Source organism: Crocodylus siamensis, chromosome 10, assembly GCF_052110815.1.
Source record: "Crocodylus siamensis isolate JL-2025a chromosome 10, ASM5211081v1, whole genome shotgun sequence".
In the NCBI taxonomy this organism is placed as follows: domain Eukaryota; kingdom Metazoa; phylum Chordata; order Crocodylia; family Crocodylidae; genus Crocodylus; species Crocodylus siamensis.
In genome coordinates this window covers 28,375,287-28,398,453 of record NC_143404.1, presented here as the reverse complement: position 1 = coordinate 28,398,453, position 23,167 = coordinate 28,375,287, and the positions used below count along the sequence as shown (strand labels likewise).

The window sequence follows — 23,167 nt, the reverse complement described above, 5'->3', positions numbered from 1 at the left end:
GAGGGAGACAGGGGTACTGGAGATGGTGCTGTCACTACCACCCAGCTGATTGAATGCCATCAGGTTTTGATCTGCTCACCTTGTAAGCCTGTCAAGGTCAGCCTGGATCACCAGGCTATCCTCTAAGGTAACCACACTTCCGCATAGCTTTGTGTCATCAACGACCTTGCTCAGTCTGCTTCTGACAGCCACAGTAAATTGGTAACTGTGTCATTACATTTATAATCTCCTTTTTCATTAAATGTGTGGGGCAAGACTGGTAGAGGGACCAACGTTTTTGAAAAACAAGAGCTTAACTAAGAGTTTGGTTTCAATATCAATCTGGGTAATTTTGGTTGATCATATTGCAGTTTACTTTTACTCTTTGAACTTTTAAGTTCATTGATCCTCTTTCTGAGCAATCTAGGAGCATTTTTTAAAATCTTAGACATATTTTTGTGAAGAAACTGAAATAGATCCTTATGCTTTTCCAAGTCTGTTTTGCAATTATGTGGTTTATTTTACTGATAATCTCACCTATGGTGTTTTATTCAGAATACCTTTTTCATTATAGATCCTAATAATTTAAGACAGTAAAAAAGTGTTCTTTTTTTTGTTTTCCTTCATCTTGTGGGGCCCTGCTTTCATTCTTTAACTAGCATAAAAAGAGGCAAATAGTCTATATATTTTATGCAGCATTATAATTTTTGAAAGTATATTAGAGATATTAATTCACTTTGGGCAGGTACAGATGTTATACTTTAATCAATATAAGTGGTCAGCAACCAGAAGTTTGACACACACAGACTGGTTTTAAAATGGAGGAACCCAGTCTAAGTTTTGACAACCTGTCCCCACCCCCACCACTCCCCAGAAAGTGCAGATATGTGTTCTGTTTGCTACTGATCTAAACTATGCTGCTTACAGAAAATCGTGTAACTTAGATTGACTATGCCTTGGGCTTTTTGAATGTCTACCTAGTCTTTACGTGTTAGGCTGCAGGTGCTATTCTGACTTTATGCATGGCAGAACAGATATAGAAACTAAAGGACTTACCTGAAGATCACATAGTCAGGTCTGCAACTTAACAGTTCCTTGCTCCACCACTGACATCCTTACCAATGAAAGAATATGGTCTTGTGGTGTGCCCCTGGAGGCAATATTCTGTCTTTAATTTAAGTGACCATGGAAAATAGAACTTGAACATATTACCATTTCACCTTGCACTCAGATGCAGCTGCACCTCTCACAACACATAGGCTGCTCCTCCCACCACTCAAACAACACAGCAGCAAGCACCCAGACACTCACCAGGCATGCTTCTAACATGCAGAGGGGATATTGGTCACTCTGAGCCCTCATTCACTCTGTACTCAATCTCACCCACAGCTGCTCCTCCATGTCCGTGCACATGACACTCATGCCCCTTTCACGTGGCGTGCTTCAATAGACATGGCCCTTAGCTGAGCACTCAAAAGTAACTGTTTTATCTCACAGGCTTCCCACCCTAACTGAGGCATTACCATGCATGCTCCAATCTCAAAACTAGGTCATCTCTTCTCCAAAGGTGAAGAGTTCACCTCTTCTGTTCCACCAACATACAGAGCATGTGAGAGACCTCAGTTTCCCCTGGCCTGTTTAGACTTCAGTCTGCAATTCATATGTAATAACTATGTAGAGGAGGAATTGACAATATTCTGCTTTCTCTTTGATTAGACAGCATATTCATATTCATATACTTACAAAATATTTTATTTCTATTGGCCCTAGAAATGCATGTAGTAGTTTGAAAAACATCTATTGTGAGAAAAGGAAACTGGACTTAGATCCCACAGAAACTAAATTTTCCTATTTATATTGAAATACACTGTAGGTTGGTCTTCCTTTTTTTTTGTGTGTGTAGAAGTTTAATTTGGCCAGCAAGATGAATGCTTCCAAAAAACAAGAAGGTTATTTGTACAATTTTAGTAGCTTTCAGAAGAAAATCTGTTTCAAATGGAGTTTTATCTTTGTACAAAAAGTTATTAGAACATTTAATGTTATTTAGGTTTCGCAGTCTTATAGTTAATGTTTTTATAACTCTGTTTGTTTTTAGACGCTTGGAACAGAACTTCATCAAAGCCATTCCCCCAGGAGCTTTTTCGCAGTACAAGAGACTTAAGAGAATGTAAGTTTAAAAGCAGGACTAAACTTTCTAGATTAATACTCATAGCTTGTACTGTTTTCAATTTTGCCATCTTTATTTTACAAACACAGGACCAAATGCTGTGCTAAAGCCACTGGGAGTTGAATAAGTAATCTCTCCTAAGTGTAATTCTGCAGGGAATTTAGGCTGCTTATCAGTGCATGATATCCTTAGTAACACTCAGATTCGCTTCTCTGTCATGTAGCATATGAAGTAATTAGTTGTTGTACTCATTCTTTGTTTCTAAACAGACTCCCTTTCCTCCAAGATGATTTTAAGTTATAATTATGTTGCTGGCATCAGATTGGTTTATTTGCCACTGTCTATAGCATGTAAAATGTTTCCTTAAAAAAGTTTGAATTTTCCTGTACTAAACGTCCTTGTATTAAAAATATTTTTGTGACAATACATTATCCCAGAAATACATCCTCTCTCTCATACCTCGATCTGCCAATATAATTCAAGACGCCTATTCTATATACCAGGGGTTGTCAACTGGGGATATGTGTACTGCTGAGGGTACTTTGAAAGGTCCCAGGGCGTACATGGGGCCAGGCAGGGACAAGGTGCAGCCACCCCATGCCACTGCCTCACAGGAGCAGGTCCGGGGCAAGGTGAGAGCAGGGCCATGGAGAACCTGCGTTGCCACCACTGACCGCACCCCTGCTCCACATCTAGCCACTGTCCCCCCCACCGGGGTACACTTACTAAGAAGGGGGCTGCTGTGGGTATAATATTTTAAAAGTTTGAAACCCCCCATTTTAAACTGAAGCCTTATCTATAAACTTCAATGTAATTACCATGGGTTTACATCATTGGTAAAACAGACCATAATTACTCCCTATAAACACACACACCTGTGCGAGCACACAAACTAATAAAAGTGAGGCTTTCTTCACTGTTTAAAAATCAAATGGTAGTTGCTGCTCATCCAAGAGGTTTGAATTTGACAGTGCTGGAATCTTTAATCCTCTTCTGACGGTAATATTCTAAAGAGACATAGTTAGCTGTGTTAGTCTGAAGGCAAATGGAAAGCAGGGTAGATTTGTTCCTTATAGACTAACGAAAGTAGACCTATAAATCTATTTATAGCACAAGCTTTTATGAGCTAAAGTTTACTTCCTCAGATGCTGTGAAAGGATATGCAGAAAGCAGAGTATAAGGAGGAGAAAGAATTTAGAATACAAAAGACAAGGCAGGATGTGAGAGAGAGGAGGAAAGGGAAAGAGGGGCAGTGCTGTCAGAGACAAGCAAACTAATATTAAACCCATAGGAACAAAGTGATCACCAAAAGTAACCTAGGTAATGGGATAAGAATTCATGGTCTCTGTTCAAACAATACTTAACACAATCCAGTCTGTAGATGTTTTCTTGTTCTGCAATTTCCTATTCAAATTTGTTTTTAAAGAAGTTTATATGAAAACAGCTACCCTCAGGTCAGCAGTGTCCAGGGAGGTTAAAGTGTTCCGCCACTGACTTAGATGTCTTTCTGCAGCTGATCTCAAAGCAGTGGTCACTCATTCTGTAACATGGGGATCATTCAGTCTTTTCAGTGTAGACAGCAGAGGGAAGCGTACTGCAAGCAGGTGATATTGCATTGGTGGAGTTACAGGTGAATGAACCTTGGATGTTATAATCTGTTATTCTTTTTAGTGATGATGTCATCCAAATTGATGCTTGAGCACAGAAGGCATTTGGGTCCCTTGCAAGTTCTGGTGCCAAAGTAAGACTTGGAGTTAGGTAGACTATTGCTTGAGAGATACCATTTCAGGTTGGAAGGCTGTCTGTAAGCCAGGACTGGTTTGTCCTCCATGACTACTTTGAAATGGTCATCCTTTTGCAGGAGGGTTTGGAGGTCATTAATGATATGTCTAAGTTGTTCAAGCCAGGGCGTGTAGATGATGAGTAGATTGTCTCTGTCCCAGAGTTGGTACAGTAGCAGGTCATAATGTGGTTTGAGTCTGACTTTGTTGATTTGAGTGGTTACAGTTTTGGGGTTGTATTGAAATTCTAAGAATCCCTGATCTGTATCCTTAAGATATGTATTAGGGCTGTGCAAAATTTTGCTGAGTGTTTTGTTTCGAAGCTGTTTTGATGTGTTTCAAGCTCGAAACAGCGAAATCGAAATGAAACAAAAAGCATCAAAACAGCTTTGAAATGAAATGAGGGCACTCAAACCGTTTCAAAAGTTTTGAAACATTTCAAGTTTTGAAGCAGCCTGATGGTGGGAGAGGCAGGGGAGAGCCATGGCTGCGCTCCGAGCGGCTCTGCAGCCCCATGTAGTTTAGCCTGCAGGAAGCACAGCTCTGGCTGTCACCGCCTCCCGCGACCAGGCTGCACTCGGCAGGGCTGGTGGAGCCGATCAGAGCGCAGCCCTGGCTCTGGGTTGTGCTTCAATCAGCTGTGGCAGCCACATGGAGCTAAGCCCAGTGGCAGGAGACAAAGTGCAGCCCCAGCTATCCTTGCCTCTGCCACCGGGCTGCACTCCATGGGGCTGGTGGAGCCGATCAGGGTGCAGTCCGGCAACAGGAGGCAGGCAGAGCCAGGGCTGTGCTCTGATTGGCTCCACCAGCCCTACAGAGCACAGCCTGGTAACAAGATGGGAGAGGCAGGACTGCCCTCCGATCAGCTCCACCAGCCCCATGGAGTTCAGCCTTGTGGTGGGAGGTGGGTAGAGCTGGGGCTGCCCTCTGCCTCCTGCCACTGGGCTGAGCTCCATGGGGCTGTGGAGCCGCTTGGAGCACATCCCGGCAGCAGTAGGCAGGCAGAGCTGGGGCTGTGCTTCACCTCCGGTCGCCATACTGAGCTCCATGGGGCTGGTGGAGCTGATCAGAGTGCAGCCTGGCGGCAGGAGGTGGGCATAGCTGGGGCTGCACTCTGATCAGCTTTGCCAGCCCCATGGAGTGCAGCCTGGCAGCAGAAGGTAGGCAGAGCCGGGGCTGCTCCACCTTCCGCCACCAGGCTGAGCTCTATGGAGCTGTGGAGCTGCCTGGAACGCAACCCAGTGATGGAGGCAGGCAGAGCCAGAGCTGCACTCTGCCTCCCACTGCTGGGCTGAGTGCCATGGAGCCCAGTGCCAGGTGTGGGCTGTGCCAAGTGCCAGTCCCAGGCGGCTGTGGCAGCCTCCTGTCATCCAGTACATCCAGGGGCCTGCACCCCCATGAGGAGTCTGGCATAGCCCTGCAGCCTTCCCAGAGGTCCAGGCCTCTGGATCTATGCCCAGATGGCAGGAGGCTGCCACTGCTGCCTGGGGCCAGTGGCAGCATCAGTCTTCCCTGGCTCTGGGTGCCTCCTGTCATCTAGCACAGATCTGGGGGCCTGCACACCTGGGAGGAGTCTGGCACAGCCCCGCAGCCTTCCCAGGGGTGTGAGTCCCTGGAACTGCATGCCAGATGACAGGAGGCTGCCACTGGCGCTAATGTCACAAAGGTTGCTTTCAAGACTTTCAGGTGCAGTCTCCAAGAAACCTCTCCACCTATCTCCTTGAAACTTGGCAGGCTTCATGCCTTCAGAGGGGGCTACCATCTCTTCAATTGGCATCCAAATCAGACAACAAATGACAATATTTTAGGTATTTTCATGATTCCAAATGATAGCCTATGGGCATAATGTCAAAACAAGTCTAAACAGCTAAACAGTTTTGACAAAATGAAACGGGACCACGCTTCGAAATGAAATGATGAAATGAAACACTGTTCTGTCAAAATGAAATGATGGTGTTTTACACAGCCCTAATATGTATCGCATTCAGTGGGATCAGAGCAGATACAGTTGTAACACAGAGCTTGGCTGTAAGTGATGGATATAGTTGTATGCTTAGGATGCAAGCTGGTGGCATGAAGGTAGCTGTGGCATTTCGCTGGTTTCCAATACAGTGTTGTGGCATGTGGCCACAAACACTCACTATAGTATTGTTGGGTTGAGTCTTCCAGGAGTAGTTTGATGGGTGGTGTAGAAGTTACTAAAGTCTTGATGATATTTCCCTAGTGATTCCTTCCCATGTGTTGTCCATACAGTGAAGATGCCATTGATGTACTTTAGGTAAATTATGGAGATGAAATGGCAGCTGTGGAGGAAACAGATTTCAAGGTCTGTCATAAACACTGAGGGGCCATATGTGTTACCATTGCAGTCCCATTCGTTTGCAGGTATAGAGAGTCCTCAGACTGGAAATAGATGTGTGAGGCGAAACCAGGAGAATGTAATAGAAACTGAAACAGTTTTCTTGTTGAGGAAAATGTACTTTATGGCTTGTAATCTCTCTTTATGAGGAATGTTGGTATGACATCTATGGTAGCTAATCTGTTGTTAGCTAGAAGCTTGTCAATGGAGGCCAGTTCTGCAAGACATCTGTGGTATCTTTTAAACAGTTGGTAGCTCTGGTGGCATATGAGAAAAGGATAGAGTCAACATAGCCAGAAACTCCTTCCATGATGATGTCAACACTAGAGACAATGGGACATCCTGGGTTGTCAGTTTTGTGTATCTTGCATATTAAGTAAAAGTTGCCTGGCCTGGGCTCTGCAGTAATCCTCTCCTGTGTTTCCCGAGGTAGATCCTGTAAGGGTTTATCCAGATCCTTCTGGTATTGAACTGTGGGGTCCTCTGTCAGTACAACCCACATAGTGGCAGAACAAGTTGTTTCTAGATTGCGTCACTGTCACGTCAGTGTATAGAAACACTTCTAGGAATATGAAACATAATTTAGTGGCCCTGGCCCATTCCAAGATTACTCATGAAAGTACTGCTTATCTTTGTTTCCATGAGAAGAGCACTATCTAAGGGTAAGATTGACCCCATCTGTTCACTCCTGCTAAGATACAGAACCATCAGTTAGCTGTTGCTTTTGAATACTGAAATGTTGGCTTTGGGTATGAAGCTAACTGTCTTACCAATCCAATCACCCTTCCCCATAGTTGAGGAGTTGTAAATATAGATCTTAATATTTAAAAGATCAAGTCTTCAGTCTCATAGATTTTCTATTCTTCTGTCTCACTTTCAATATAGCAGTATGTATTTTTAAAGCGGTACTGTATTAGATAGCAAGACAGTAATTTCAATGACAAATGACAGATCCCTTCTGAGTGACCTAACCTGCCACTCTTTCATTATTTAAGTTACTACTTCAATTCTTTCTGAGGTATAATTAATTTTAGAACTTGACAATGTTTTACTGTCCTTTAAGTTTTCATGTTGGGTGAATTCCAGCTTTATAGGACTTAGGGAAAAATCATTTTCTATATCTTGGCTAGCTATTCAGAATCCAGGGTTATGCTTATTATGAAAAAGATTAACAGTAAAGGATTTATCTGCTTACTGCAAGATTCCATTAGCAAGATACATTAATAGGGTTTTGGAACACTATTGGCATAGGCTTTGGGATCTTCCTTGAAAATACTATTAAATAGCATTATTAAAAGTAGGACTTTGCCATTTAAATTTACATATAAATATAAATGTATTTAATAAATACAGAGAAGACCACCCTTACTGCAATTCCTGGGTTTAGTGCTGGCCTTATTACTATAAATGCAGTTACAGTTAGACAATGTGTCATGATGCCAGATGACAGTGTTACATAATTTATCCACTTCCAGTCAAAAAAATCCCCAAGTGATCCACACAGTATATCAGTGCTTACATAAATGATGATAGCTCAAAGAAAGAATCTAAGATCAGTAGATGTTTTGGTCAGACATCTATAGCAAAAAATGTTTTATTTCTCTGCTTAACTATTGGGTTGGGCTGTCTCCTGATCAAGGCACCAGAGCTGTTGTGAAATGCTTGTCTGTACCACTCCATGTTCTCTTCTATACAATTTAGTAGAAGGATATTTGTCCCACTGTTGATGGTGGTTACCTACATCTTCCTTTAACACTGCAAGATACCAGCCTTATGGAAAGCAAAAATATGGATGTACTTTTGTCAAGAAATAGCTCTTAATGCTGAACATTTCAGCAATCATTTCTCTAGTATTTTGCCCCTACAAGATTGTGGTAAGGCAACTCTGGCATCATCACCGTCTTTGTTTTTTCTTAACCCTTTCATACTCATTTTAGACCTGTTAATGATAGGGCATGAAGACTATACTGGTTTAATTGGCTGAGGATGTAATTTAAGGAGAAAAGTTAATGGGTTCTTGTTGGTTCTTTATATCAAGGGTCTTTGGGCATGTTTACATGTGCTCCAGACGTAGGGGGTGGGGTGCTTTAATTAAGTGACTGCAGCATCTTATGTATTAGCATCCTCATGCTTTGAAATGGCAGAGGGGATACTTTAACTAAGTGGGGATGCTGATAATTAGCATGCTAATTAGCTCCAGCAGACTTCTGCTCCAACGTGTTATAATTATAGAAATTAGCTCTTGTGTTAGAAATAGCTGGTTAAGGCTTCTGCAGTTGAGGCTGAGACTAACACCTGAAATGACGGTAGTTTTATATTGTGGAACTTTTATATGGTATTTATGTTTTTATTTCATTAGTTTGCTATTTAGACTGCATATTCATAGTTTATGTGCCTGGTTATTCAGGTTCCATCAGTACCCAAAAGTCAATGTCCATTGGCAAAAAGAATCCCATCTTTCATCCTTGCCTCCACACAGAGTAAACAACACAAAGCTCCGTTTATCTCTGCCCCTTCTTGAACTCAGATATATGGTTGAATGATCCAAGGGATTCAAAGTTTATGGCAGCCTCACTAAGCTTTCTCCTCCCAGTTTATTTGTTCTGTTCAGTTGCTTTGACCACCAGTATTTATAGCCAAGTGTTTTCATCCACCTGAAAGGTGGTATGTCTATCCCACGTATACTCACTGCTTGCAACAATGGTGTTTGGTGTTAGCACTTCTTTTGATAGCTGAGCAGTAAATCCATCAAGTTTTTAACAATGACCCAAATAGTATTGCAGTGACTATGTCAAATGTTTGGTTTAGGAAAAACAAATAATGGCTTAGGAAAACCAAATCACCTTATGTCCTATTTAGAATGTTAAAGCTACTCAAATGTTGTTCACACTTTATCAGTGGTTTTGAATTCAACTAGGTCTAAAAATGATCTCTGGTTTCAAAACCTCTTTGGCTAGGGACAGACATTCAAAAGGCCTGAGCCTGAATTGATTCAATCTTTGCAGGTTAGTCTAACCTGGCTACACTGAATTACTTTGTAACTGCACAGACATCCCAGAAATGCAGGCACATGGCTGCAGTGGCTCAGGCTAGAAGCTGGGGGGGTGCTAGAGCAGTCCTTCTCTTCCCTTGCACAGAGCTGAGCTGGGGGTGGGGCATGGTCAGGCTCCAGCAGGATTAGAGAGGGGATTCCCCCCTCCTTGAATGATAACAGAGCGTTTATCAGCTCTGTTATCAGCATTTATCATCCCACATCAGAAAACAAACAGCCTCTCTCATTAGTTCAAACTCTTCTTAAACAAAGAAGGAACAGGAGGGACATTAACAGCTGAGCTTTGATTAGCTCCAAAAAAGCCCTAAGTCAACACTGCTGTCTGCCACAGCATGGACCGTAGCCAGCATGTGGTTTGCTAGTTAATGCTGAGGTGTCCGTGTAAGGCAGAAGGGATGGGGGATCCCTGCTTAGTAGGGAGTAGGGAGGGGAGGGGGAAAGCAGGAGGGAACCAAGAAGACCCTGCTGTGTCTGCAAGTCAGACTCTGCCTGCAAATCTCTGACAGAGGTTCAGCTAGGGAGCAGAGGGGAAAGGCCAGGCCTGCTGTGCAGCAGAGAGCCCCGCCCAGACCAGAAAGCATGCCGGGATGCTGGGGGACTCTGATTTAACTTAAACCAGCAAGGGGTCTGGGACAGACCTTGCATAAACCAGTTTGACCCAAATCAGTTAAGTCTGATTCTACATTCAACCAGGTTTATCTCAAACCAGTTTCAGCCATTTTCAAACTGGTTGATGTGCACTGAACATTTGTTCTGTTATAGGTTTAAACCAGTTTCTGATCCCTTAAACTGGTTTATGTGTAATGCCTCTGTCCCTAGTCTTAGAGACATAGTAAAGAAACTTAAAGCAGTTTCACAAGTCATGCAATAAAGCAGTGGGTATCATTTCTTCCCTGCTGCAGCAGCAGAAACAATTTGTACACCTATCAAGTAACAGTGCAGCTACCCTCAGAAGTGTGTTAAACAACTTTTTAAAAAAAAACAACCTTTTCTGTCTTGTTATAGGCAGTTGATGAGAATATGAGGAGACTAATGAATTCCCTGCTTGGGTGGAATCCTGATCAGCTGATTAAAATCCTTGCTAAAGAGCTACAATTCCACTGAGTGATTCTAGTGATATCCTAAACTAAGGAAGTTAGCCTTGTATGACCTACATTGACTCATTAATGCAAGGTTAGGAAAACTTGTACCTGTTCTTTCTTGATGGAGATCAAGTACTAGGGTGGGATGAACTTACCAGAGAGCAGCAGACCATAAAAGAGGAAAAACTTAATTGAATCCTCATGCCTCAATCAAGGCATGAGGAGATTCAGCCTCGCTATCTGTGCAACAGCACTGGAGCTTTGTCTCTAATGGAAAGGAAATGATGTGTCTAATTATCTTCTAATGCTGAACATACAGTATCTGCAAAGAGCGGGTGAATTGCATCATCCAGCATGGCATTTATGCAAGTTCAGGCACCATTTGTTATATTCTCTACTAAAATGCAGAGGAGGGGGGCTCCTTTTTCACTATAAACATGGCAAGTGCAGAATAAGGCTGGATTCAGATGTTTGTTTCCAAAATTAGGCATCCTGTTCAGATGTTTAGACCTGATCAGTTAATGCATTGCTTCGTACTATTGTAATGGTTTTAAAATTATTATCTAACACAGGATAAAACAAGCCTCATACCAAGAAGTATGGCTGCTCCTGTGAAATTTTCCATTTGAATATGTATTACTAGTCAAAGCAGCAAATATTAACAGACTTACTAAAAAGATTTGAGAAAGTAGGAAGCAAAATAGTTATTTTATTCCCTGTTATCAACTTTTGGCTATTAAAACTGTAAAGAACTACATAAACATAAACTCTCCCTGTCAACAAAAATTAAAAAATGCTGAAACTGGAAACATTACTAAATCACAGAGTTTGTGTCTTGAGATCCTTATAAGAGAGGCCCACAGAAAAATCAATTATATAAGGCACTATATTTGAAAACAGCTGTAAGATTTGTTAATTAAAATGTTTCTAATATGAGGTAAGCGGAGGAAGTTTACCTAATGTTTGTTATAATTTAAATACCTGTAAAATGGAAGACCTTGTTAAATGCATGCTTCAGTGTAGACGTTACAACACTGCAGTATTAATTTCAGAAGTCCATCCATGGCTTTGAGTTCTAGGAGACAGAATAACAGTGGAAATGTAACACATGAAGAACTACATAAGCTGGTAACATAAGCTGGTACCAGCATCAGTGGAGTGGGACTGCTTACATGATAGTCATGCACATACATGCATAAGTTATGTGTATTGAATATGGCCTTGTTAGCATATTCACTACATGGTTGTGTTCTAATTGGAATAAAGCAGTAGCTTTCAACCTTTTTTCATTTGCAGACCCCTAAAACAATTTGAATGGAATTGTGGGCCCCTTTGAATTGTAAGTGTGAGCAGTCACATACTTTTGATTGATCCTACTCTTCTCTCACAGACCCCTTAGACATAGTCTGCAGAGCCCCAGGGGTTTCTGCAGTCCACTGATTGAAAACCATTGGAGTAAAGGTTTTTTGAGTTTTGTCTTTAACGTTTTAGCATAATTTGGTCCTATATGAAAAAAATGGAGCTACCTTCATTTTTTAACTTAACCTTTTCACAACAGAAGCACACTTCAGAAGCTTGTTCCTACTCTGAGACCGTGGCCTTTGGTCCTTGCCCCTCCATGGTTCTCTGTGGCTCTGACTCAGGGAGGTAGCATCCAACTCAAACCCTGAGAGAGGGCCCTCATCTTGGGGTGAACCAGTGCAGCCCACAGCTGTTCTCTTTCTAGTCTCTCCAGCTCCCCAAAGCTTCTCCATTTCTCTCAGTTCCCAGACTTTTCTGGGATAGCAGCTTTCAGGCTTTTCTTCCAGCCTGCTCTCCCTTTTGTCATGTTTATCCCCTCTGGATACCTCCTGGGTGTCGACCATCTCACCTTTGTTGATAGGTCAACAAAACTATTCAAGACTGTTGATGCTAAATGTCCAACAGGTCTCAACCTGTAGGTAACCAGCATTGGCACTTATCCCCTCCTCTGTATGCAGGCTAAGGAGGCAAACTGAGTTGCACAGTCTTATTGTAACAACAGTGTGAACACAGGGCACTGACAGATGTGCAACTTCCTACTCTAATTCATGGCGCTTCACAGAAAGCGGGGAAGGGTGGAAACTGAGCTCCACTTTGGAGCCAATCAAGTGGAGGATCTGCCTGCCTGCAGCCCCTCTCCCCTAGTCTCAGTCCCCTCCCCTCCCCGCCCCCCCGCTAGCTCTGGTACTGTCTGCAGGAAGGGAGAGGGAATGGGGGAAAGGAAGGGAGCTGTGGGTTGGGGTTTGCTCAGCCTGAGCTGGACAGGGAGGGTGCTTGGGATAGGCCATGAGGTGGGTGTGCTCCAATCCACCCACCCTTGCCTCCAGCTCAAGCTGGGCAAACCACAGCCTGCAGTTCCTTCCCCATGCCCCATCTTCCCTTTCTGCAGACAGTATAGGGGGTGGGGATGGGCTATATCAACCCACCCTCAATCATGCACAGAGATTGACAGAAGTTCCCTGAGGTGCTCCACTTTGTACCTCATTAGATGAGAGTTAATTTGCTGCGCCATCAGCAGGGAACCTGGTTTTCTCTTGTTAAAAAAAATCCCCAATTTTCAGTTTAACACCCCCCCATCCACATTTTTCTGTGATTTTAAAATGAAGCACCACTATATTAGTGGTGCTTCATTTTAATCGTGGGAAAATGTGGAATTTGTTATTAGTTTTTTTTAAATCGAAAATTAGGATTGGGTTTTTTTTTAAATCAGAGAAATCCAGGATCCCTGGTGATCAGCCACTCTTGAAACAATCTCCAACCATGTACGTGTTATAGCACAGCTGTAGAGCTCTTTCAGAGCGCTGATCACATGACAAATGTCACTTCTGTCCACAGTTAACTCAGAAATACCAAGTAAAGCATATAGTCTGCCACACCATAATGGCAGCCTCACATGCCAGCTTGTTATATTTTCAAACATGCACTTGTGTGCTTTATCTCATGCTGCCTGTAAACATCCACAACACTACTTCATTATTATACTTCCAACTTCTCATTTAAACTTTCCTTAATTACTACAAAAAAACTTTACAGTGGTTAAACTACTAAAAGGCAAACACCACAGCCTACCATGCTGTCTCACACTGGCTAGTTGTTTCTTTTTCTTATATTTTTGTCTCTCTTCTTAAGCTTCAGTTGTGTGTGTTTGTACAACACCCAACACAATGGTATTGTGGTCTGTGATTTCTAGGTTCTGCATTAATGGAAAATAATAATAGAATAAGTAAAAAAGTGCTCATAGAATTGACAGTCATTTTCAGGACAGTTCTATTTTTTTAGTAACATGGCATTTCCCTTCGTGTCTTTATAGAGACATCAGCAAGAATCAAATATCTGACATTGCTCCTGACGCATTCAAAGGCTTGAAATCTCTCAACTCATTGTAAGTAGAGGGTAAAGGTAAATGGGGAATTTGGGGAGCTTCCTAGGGAAGTAAATGATGATGATGATGATGACAGTAATAAAACAATAGCAGGTGATTTGGTTTTGCACAGTTGTCAGCTTGTGTGAACAACTTAATCTTTCATAAATAAAAATTTGATTGTGTAGAATAAAAGGAGGAACTGTTTATAGAATTCTAAGCTCCTTTACAGAATGGCACTCTGAAGAGTGCTTATTTGAGTGCCTCTTCAAACAAATGCTCTATATCTATCTTCTATGTGGATATGAAAGCTTTTCCCGCCAAACTCATCTCAGACCCAAAAGAACATGCTACATCTCAAAGCATTTGTGGTGCTCTAATAAAGCCCAACCCCTCCCCGCCCCGCCAAAAAAAACAAAACAAAACCCTTATGACAGAAATCTCTTCCATTTTCTCAGTAGAATTAAGATTGTATTTTCTCTGAAAACTGCATGTGGAAAAACTTCATTAGTTAAGAAAATGTTCATATTTAGCTGTAATTACTGCTTTTGTTGAATGGGTAGGTGGATTAAAATACTACTTAATACAGAAACAAAAGAGGAAGGCAGGATCTCTTGACAACCATAATTTTTCTTTCTTTAAACACAAAAGCTGTTCATAGTATCAGGCTGAATATGAATACTGCAGTATTTCAGCCCAGCTCACAGGACTGTTAGAACCATGAAGCTTGTAATGGCTAAAAGGAGGCAATACAAGGTCAGAAGCTGAATACAGAAAATAAAGCAAAAACAGTGTGTTGGGAAGAGGTCCAAATACAAAGAGGAGTTTGAACTTGACTGGAATAGCATTTACCTGAGTTAATTTGAAATATGGTTTTAAACCCATTTAGATTCACTTGGTTTAGAGACAATTAGCCCAGCCATTATGGACTTGGCTTAAACCCAGCTTGTTTATATATTTTTAAATGCTGCCATCACTTAATTTTCATGTGTTGAACAATATTAGTAAATAACCTACTTAATTTGTTGACCAATGGCAATATTGGAAGATTCAACAGCATTGTACTGTATATTGTACTATTCCCCTTAGGCAAAATGCTGAAAGATGGGCCTTAGCTGGTGTCCTGAATACAGCTGGTAGAATGCCAAAAAATCAATATGAACTGTTGCTAATGTTTATTGAATAGTTTTGAGTATTATTATTCATCCTGCTAGGGAGCTGGTCAAATCCCACAACACTTTTTGCAAATGATTCAGTGAAAGAGTGACATTCAGTGAACACTAATTTTGGCACAATATGAGACTACCACTACTCCTGCAGCTCCACAGGCTTGTGCTCTGGGCAAACAGAAGCATGTTTCAGAGCCAAGGCGCCTCCACTGAGGTTGCCATGCACAGCTCAAATACATTCAGATTTGATAAAAATAACATGAACAACCCAAGTTGGCCTCAGATGGTGTGACAGCACAGTGGGAGACAGGCAGGAAGCCAGAATTTAAACCAGAAGGATCACATGTTAACTTGGACCTAGAAGTAAATGAGGTGAATGTGTATACTGGGGGCCATTATCCAACAGTCTGCTCCAACTACGTAAGCCTGAACTGATTGAAAACTAGTTCAAACCAGTTCAGGTAAAATGGCACCCAAGGTAGAAGTAGCACATAATGGTCACAGGGTTATAAGATCATAGGAAAGTAGATCTGGCAGGGAGCTCATGAGGTCATCTAATCCAGCTCTCTGCAGTATTGTCCCAGACTAAAAACCATCCCAGTCAAGTGTCTGTCTACCCACTTTTCAAAGTTTCCAAGGATGGAGATTCAGTAACTTCTGTAAGTAGTCTGTTCCAATGCCTTATAGTCAGAAAGTTCCTCCTAATCTCCAGCCTAAGCTACCTGTGCAACCACAGAGAAAGCTCATCTCCATCCTCCCTGAAATCACCCTTCAGGCGTATGATGAGTGTCATCAAATCCCTGTTCAGTCTTCTCTTTGCCAGGTTAAATATCCCTAGTTCTTTCAGCCTTTCTTCATAAGTCATGTTTCCAGGCCCCTGATATTTTTGTTGACCTGCATTAGACTTTCTAAACTGTCCAAATCCATCCTGAAGTGTGTGGCCCAAAAGTGAACATACCACTCCAAGTGAGGCCTCACCAGTGCAGAGTAGAGCAAAATAATCACTTTCCTTGATTTGCAAGTAATACAACCCAGGATGCTACTGGCTTTTTTTTTTTTTTTTTGCAACTAGGCTGTGGTCTGTTGTAACTTCAAGGTCCTTCCCTGCAGTACTTCAACATAACCAGTCATTTTCCAGTCTGTATGGGTGCATCCAGACAAGTGAGCATGTGCTTCTTGTAGCATCTCAAAAGAGTTTGAGATGCTGCAAGAGGCATGCTGGGAACAAAGAAACGATGCCCATGCTGCATATTTGCAGCACGGGCTCTAAATTTGATACCTGGAAATCCAGGTATCAAAAAAAAAAAAAACCTGGTGGGGAAAAAAACCTCACAGGGCATGGTCCTTTAGTGTGCCCTGAAGCATCTGGAAGTTGGGTCCTCCAGAGCAGTGCTCAGCAGCTGGCCCGTGGATGCCTCTTGCCCCAGTGCTCCAGCAGGCTGCCTCAGCATGCAGGGCAAACAGGAGTGGGGCAAGGCTTCAGCAGTGACCCGGACCCAGATGCTGTCCCAGATAAGTAGGGATGTTGGGGTGGGGGGGGCTTTGAGCAAGGTTCCCCCTAAGCCTTGCACAAGAAGTCTTGCAGTAACTTTTTAATGCTGAGCACCTGCCCGGAGAGGAGCTGGGTTGCAGCTTCTTGTAAACTTTGGGCGTGGAGCACGGTGGAGGCACTTGCTGGCAGTAAGCTTCTCACTCCTCTGCTCCTCTCCTAACTTGGGGCGGGCAGTGGCTCCTCCCCAAGGTGAGGCAGAGGCAGGGGCTGAGGTAGAGCTGGACACCTGGTGAGCTCCGCTGACTCCAGGGAACTGCTCTGCTCCCCAGCCCCTTTGGGCAAGCTCCTGTATAAAGTGGAGTCCTTCACTGTGGGCATATGCATATGAGAAGTGTGTGCAAATTCTTACTAAGGCATATGCTGTAACACAGTAGCTTCTCAATAAAGTATTCAGCATACGGTCTGACTGTATTGGAGCCACTGCTTCCTTGTAGTGAGAGAAGAGAGGCCAAGCAGCAGTTGAAGGCAAAACCTAGCTATTTAGTGAACAAAAGAAACTTGGAAACCAACAAATCCTTAAGAAGACTTGGGGGTAAGAGTGGATAGATAGCAAGTTAAGTAGGGTTTACGGTGTAACCTGGCAGCAGGCTACTGTCATGCTGGGATACAATGCATCTTCTCGGTATAACTTAGCTATTGAGCTTCAGTTAGTTGCCTGCTTCAGTGCTGTTTTGGTTGCACAACTTTGTGCTTCATTTCCCTGCAGTTTATGGGCATGTACAGAGAAACGCACCAACTTGGCTAAATTGCATCCAGTTTGGGCACTAGCTTGATTAAAGTGGGCATGATTCTACCATGCAACATAAAGTGTTGTTTTTTCTATCATTCTAGGAAGGCCAATATCTTCCCTGCAGCCTCTGTAAAGGATCATCTTTATATTCATTGCACACAGACCCATCCCCTTAGTAAAGGACCCTTACTGCATCTTCTAAGTTAAATCCTCAAATTTTACTATGTTATACTGTGGGGTGGACTGAAGCAGCGTGCAACGAAAGGAGGAGGTGGGAGGCAGGATGAATTTCGGAACGGACTGAAGCAGTACACTCACAGACTAAAGCAGCATGCTCACGGGTTGCTACACCTTAGAGGGAACATTGGCTTTGAGGGTGTGGGGGACTGTGTGTGGGTATGGGGGGGACTGCTCAAGAAAGGTGGGTCCCCTGCCTGTCCCCCTCCCTCATGGCCCACAGCCCCTCTGCAGCTGCAGGAGCCATGGGGAGAAGCAGGGCCTGATCCTGGCAAAGCCCCGCGACAGCATAGTACAGCGTGGTGTCGCCTCAGCTGCCTGGCACCCAGCACCACCTGTGTCACATCCCAAGGGTCCAGCCTGGCCTTGGAGTGTATGCAGGACCTGGTTTCTTTTGCTGTCACCCAGGGTCCTGGCACCGCTCACAGGGGCTGCACAGCCTCAAGCCAACCCAGGTCCTGCCTCCGTGGAGCCAGGCAAAGGGTACGCGGCCCCTGTGAGTGGTGCCAGAACACTGGGTGACAGAAAAAGCAGCCCAGTACTGCCCAAAGGTATATGCCACCAGGCTGGGCCAGGCCCACACAATGTAGTAGAAGCTGTGCTGAGTGCCAGGTGGCTGGAGCCATGCCCTACTGCTCCATGCCACACCATGGGGGGGCCTGTCAGAAGCAGGCCTGAGCACCCCCATGGCTGCTGCTTCTGCAGGGGGGCTGTGGGCCATGCGGGTGGCAGGCAGGGCACCCCCCAAGCCGTCCTCCCACCCACAAGCTCCACCCCCAAACCACCCACATATCCAGCCATAAACCCCACCCCCCAACCCATGCACAAGCCCCATACCGCTCCCCACAAACCTCATCCCCACAACCCCTACACCCATCTATAAATTCCTCACTCCCCTTCCCCCCAAACCTCACATCCCCCCACAAGTCACATCCTGCATGCCCAGCTGGCCACATGGGATGGTACAGGACCTGCTGGCAAGAGCCATGCCTGCAGAGGCAACTTCCACACTGAAGCCCTGCCCCATGCCCACACCAGTGCTGGAACATGCAGCCCCAGCCTCAGGGGCTCCTGGTCCCAGGAACCGCTTGGGTATGTGATGGACTGTGGAGAGGAGTCGAGGTGGCAGCAGAGTGCATGTTCAGGCACCTATGCTGAGGCAGAAATCTGACACAAATTTGTGCCACTGCTGTTTGAGCTGCTGGAAGCACTTATGCCTGCATGTATGGATGCGCCTTATTTGTGCATGTAAGTATTCCATCCCAAGGACAGGACTTTGCATTGTCCTTCTTGAATTTCATCTCATTGATTGTGGACCATTTGTCCAATCTGTCTAGGTCATTCTTGATCCTAGCCCTGTCCTCCAGAGTGTCTGCAATTCCACCCAACCCGGTGTCATCCACATATACCAGACCCAGGACAGACCCCTGGGGAGCCTCACTTGATACCTCCTCCCAACTAGACATCAAGCCATTGAGGACTACTCACTGAGGATGATCCAACCAATTATATATCCACCTTACAGTGCTTTCATCTTGTGTATATTTCAGTTACCAGGGATAAGCAGCAGCTAAAGGAAGATAGGAGGAGAAAAGCTGCATCTAAAGAGGTCTTCCTTTATCTAGCATGAGGCACTGTCTCTCTCTGGATTTCTTTCCTCCTTCAACTACCCTGACGTGTGCTGTCATTATTCTCCTTTAAGAGGAGTGGTTTAATAAGTTAAAATTAAAGCTAGAATTTACCTGTTTCCTTCTACTAGGCCAGCAGTCCATTATTCTCACACTTGCCTTTTAATTCCTTCTTAGAAGATTTGCTTCTGCCATTCTCCTTAGGCGGGCCTCGACAAGCTTTTTCTCTAACTAATAGGGAGAGCTAGTTGGATGTGGAACCCTTGTAGATGTTACCCTGCAACCTTACTTCTCTTTATGTCCTCTTTAGAGTACATTTGATCCTGTCTTTCTTTAGGGAGGAAAGATTTACTGAGTTCACTCCAGTATGTGGCCTGATCTGGGGACAAATCACCTAGATCTTTCTGAAATTAAGCTCCATCCCTGAACTATCATAGCTTGGTTCCTGATCACTAAATCCAGCTAACACCCTAATATGTCAATTGGGCTAGGGACAGAAGTTGCATATAAACCAGTTTAAGTGATCAGAACTTGGGTTAAACCTGTAACAGAACAAAATTTCAGTCCACATAAACCAGTTTCAAAATGGCTGAAAGTGGTTTAGGATAAACCTGGTTGCATGTAATATCACACTTAACTGATTGAGGTCAAACCGGCTTACGGAACTTCTGTCCCAGACCCCTTCCTGGTTTAAGTTAAATCAGAGTTTCCCAGCATCCCAGCATGATTTTCAGCCCTGGGCTGTCTGCTCCAGAGCGGGCCTGGCCCTGCCCCTCTGCTCTCTGGCCAGAGCAGAGGCAGGGGCATGGACAGATGCAGGCCTGGCATGGCCCCCTGAGGCAAAGGGGGCAGGGAGGGGTTTTATTTCCTCTTCCCGCCTCTCTCCCCTTGGGACTTCAGTTGGGGTCTGGCTGGCTGGAGGCACCAACCCCTGTTGGGGTCCCTTCCCCTTCACCACTCCAGGGGCGGTTCAGGTTCAGGTCAGCATCTGGCTAGGGGCTAGCCACACTCCTTGTCCTCTCCCCCAAAAGCCTGCTGTTTTCCCCCCTCTCCCTCCAGGCACACCCTGTCTGAGGTCGCTGCAGGCCAGGATAGGGGTTTAAACTATCCCACTCATACTCAGGCCTGCTGTGGTCTGGCCGTACCTCCTCCCTCAGCTCAGCTTCCCTTTGGTCAGATCACTGTGGAAGGGAAGGGAGAGCTCACTCTAGCACCCCCTGTCTTCTTGCCTGAGCCACTGCAGGCATGTGGCTGCATTTCCAGAATCAAAAGTGAATGTCTATTCACTTGCTTGCCAGCTCAACCTATGCAGATTAGACTAACCTGCAAAGATTGAATCAACTCAGACTCAGGCTTTTTGAATGCCTATACATAGACTTGGAGGCACATAACAGGTGAGACTAAGATAGCTCTTACAGACAGCCAAAGGATAAATAAAAGATGGGACAAAAGGAAAGGGCAAAATTATCTCATTTGTGGGGGTTTGGGGTTTTGGTTTTTTTTTGAGCCCTTGGGCATGTTCCCATGAGAGGGAATGTGCGTTTCCCAGAGACAAACAGCAGTGGCACAATGTGTGCCACTGCTGCTTGTCCCCAGGGAATGCCTATGCAATCCGCACTCTGGCACATGGCACATTTCCCCTTGTGGGGTAGAAGAAGCTGGGACCAGCAACTGTATTGGCCCCAGTAGCCATACCTGAGGTCCTGTGGGCCTCCAGGAGCTGCAGCTGAAGTGATCATGTAGCAGGCAGCCTGGCTGGCAGCTGGAGCAAGACTTCAGCTGGCCAGGCTCATTTTGGGCAGTGTGCACTGCCCCAGTGTGCTGCCCCACTTTTTTTAGGTGTGGGTTTTTTGACCCTGGGATCTTCCCTGCACTGCAAATTAGCAGTGTGGGGAAAGCCTGCATATGCAGCACTCATCTGGATGCGCCGCTTGAGACCCAAGCCAGTGATGTCATTCTTCTCTTTTTTTCTGCATGGACGCTACCTTGTGTCCTATGCATAAATTGAACCAAGAATAATTTTTCCATATTTCATCATTGTCGAGCGTGATTATTGTTAGGAGACAATGTTTGCCAGCAATGAGGTTAAATCTGTACATCGCACAAGTGAGTTAAGACAAGGACAAAAGGAAGGAAAATAGTAATGCAGAAATGGAACCTAGCAATTTGGTTGCCATGAAAATGGATCTTTTTTTTTTTTACCTTGTAGATTCCCCATTTTCTACTCTTCCCTTCACTCCACACTTGACTGCAATTGCAATGTATTCTGTACTTTCAGGAGAATGAAAGTGCCTATCTGGAAGACTGCCAACATTTTTTTTAACAACTGGCTAATGGGGTATATGTAGTGAGTTACCTATCCAAACTGTTCAGCATTCACTTAAGTTTCATGTCACCAGACTTCATTGCTGATTCAGGATCTCTGCCTAGCATAGTTATAGTAAGGCAGAAAAAAATAAGAGTGGAGTAGTTTTCAACACATAGGAGTACTTTTACATCAACACACATATGCACAAAACCAATCCCTTAACTGTTTAGGGTCAAGTCATTAGGTTTTCCTTGATATAAATATGCTATTCCCATCAAAAATCTCTTATCTGTAAAACTCAAAGAGATTATCACATCACAGCTCCCTAAAACAACACTTCCTGCCTTGGCATAGATTTTTCTTTAGTACTTGCCAGAAAAAAGATGAACCTGTCTTATATAGGGCATCAAGATATTACCATTCCCAACATAGACTGCAAAAAGCAGGCATACTAGTTTTTTTTTTTCCCATCCCCCTTAATACATTATATCAGTAGAAATTTGTTCCTCAGCAACGGGGAATCTATAATCTGTTTTTGAACTACAGAGATTTTTCAGTGTTTAGGGTGTTATTTAACCTCACCCCACACCCCACCAATACCCTTCTGTAAGGGTTTAGGATCTGTGGCAACAGTCAGGAAGAATAAACTGCATTTCTGAGGTTCTCATAAGCTGTTCTCCATCTATAATCTTTGGTCAGTGATTGCGTATACTTCTGGGATGGTCTGTAGGATTGTTTCTGTTGCAATCATGAGCCTTTCTGGTGCAATGTTTGTAGAGTTCAGAGCTCCTGTGAAATATTATAAGCTATTTTTTTGGTCACCAAATACACTTAAAAATAATCATAACTATCATGCAGCTCCTTTCAAGCTATTTTATATTCCAGGATGTGCACTTGATTTAAATTCAAGCATACTGCTACTTCTGGTCAAGATGGAATCCAAAATGGAAGTTGACCTAGAGCTTGTGGCTCAGCCTCAAGAGGAGGGTGTTAGATAATTCATGACCTTAGTATGGTGGTTAGGACACTGTGGAGTGTACATTCAAATGCCCTCTGGTGGAGGGGAGGCTAGAACCTGAGTCTTTCATATACTAAATAAGAGGTCTAACCACTAAGCCTTCTTCCTCTGGTGTCTAACATCTACTGCTTATCAGTTTTTGACCAGCTACAGTTTCATAATTTTTGCTTGCACAGGTACACACATACAGAGCCTTGCATGTACAGAGACAGTCTGCTGAGCAGGTTCAGTTTCCATGTGGATGCATGTGCATCCACCCGGGACACTGTATGTAAGTGCCAAAATAGCACTTGTGTGGTTGTGTAAGTCAAAGTGAAATAGGATGCTATCCCTGTTTTCTCTTCATTTTCCCACGTATAAATAGGGTTGTACTACCCTACCTCACAAAGCTCTTGAGTAATTATATGAAAATCTTATGAGTTACTCGCATCCTATAGTCCTGGGGCATTTTTATATGTGCTCAGGGGGGTTGGGGACATTACTTTAATTAGAGTGGTTCTTAAAGTCTAACCAGGTCACATTGGACAAGCTTTAGTTCAAACACCCCCACCACCATTTTTTAAGTGCAGGGATTCTGATACATGAGATGCAGGAGGCTGCTGGACCACAGGGATTCCAGTGTGTTGGCGCAGCCTTGCTGACTATATATAGGCACCCCAGTGACCACAAATATACCCAAGATAAATAGAAATAACGTCTTGAAAATAAGAATTGATAAGGAAC

At 43.9% G+C, this 23,167-nt stretch overlaps 1 protein-coding gene across 1 annotated transcript in view; it reads left to right on the top strand.

The window, feature by feature from the left end:
- Positions 1-23,167, top strand: part of SLIT3 (slit guidance ligand 3) — a 946,021-nt gene that overhangs the window by 644,816 nt on the left and 278,038 nt on the right. Inside the window, exons 10-11 of the mRNA XM_090064655.1 lie at positions 2,075-2,146; positions 13,752-13,823. Of these exons, the coding sequence (XP_089920781.1) occupies positions 2,075-2,146; positions 13,752-13,823 (144 nt within the window). The remainder of the gene's footprint in view (positions 1-2,074; positions 2,147-13,751; positions 13,824-23,167) is intronic.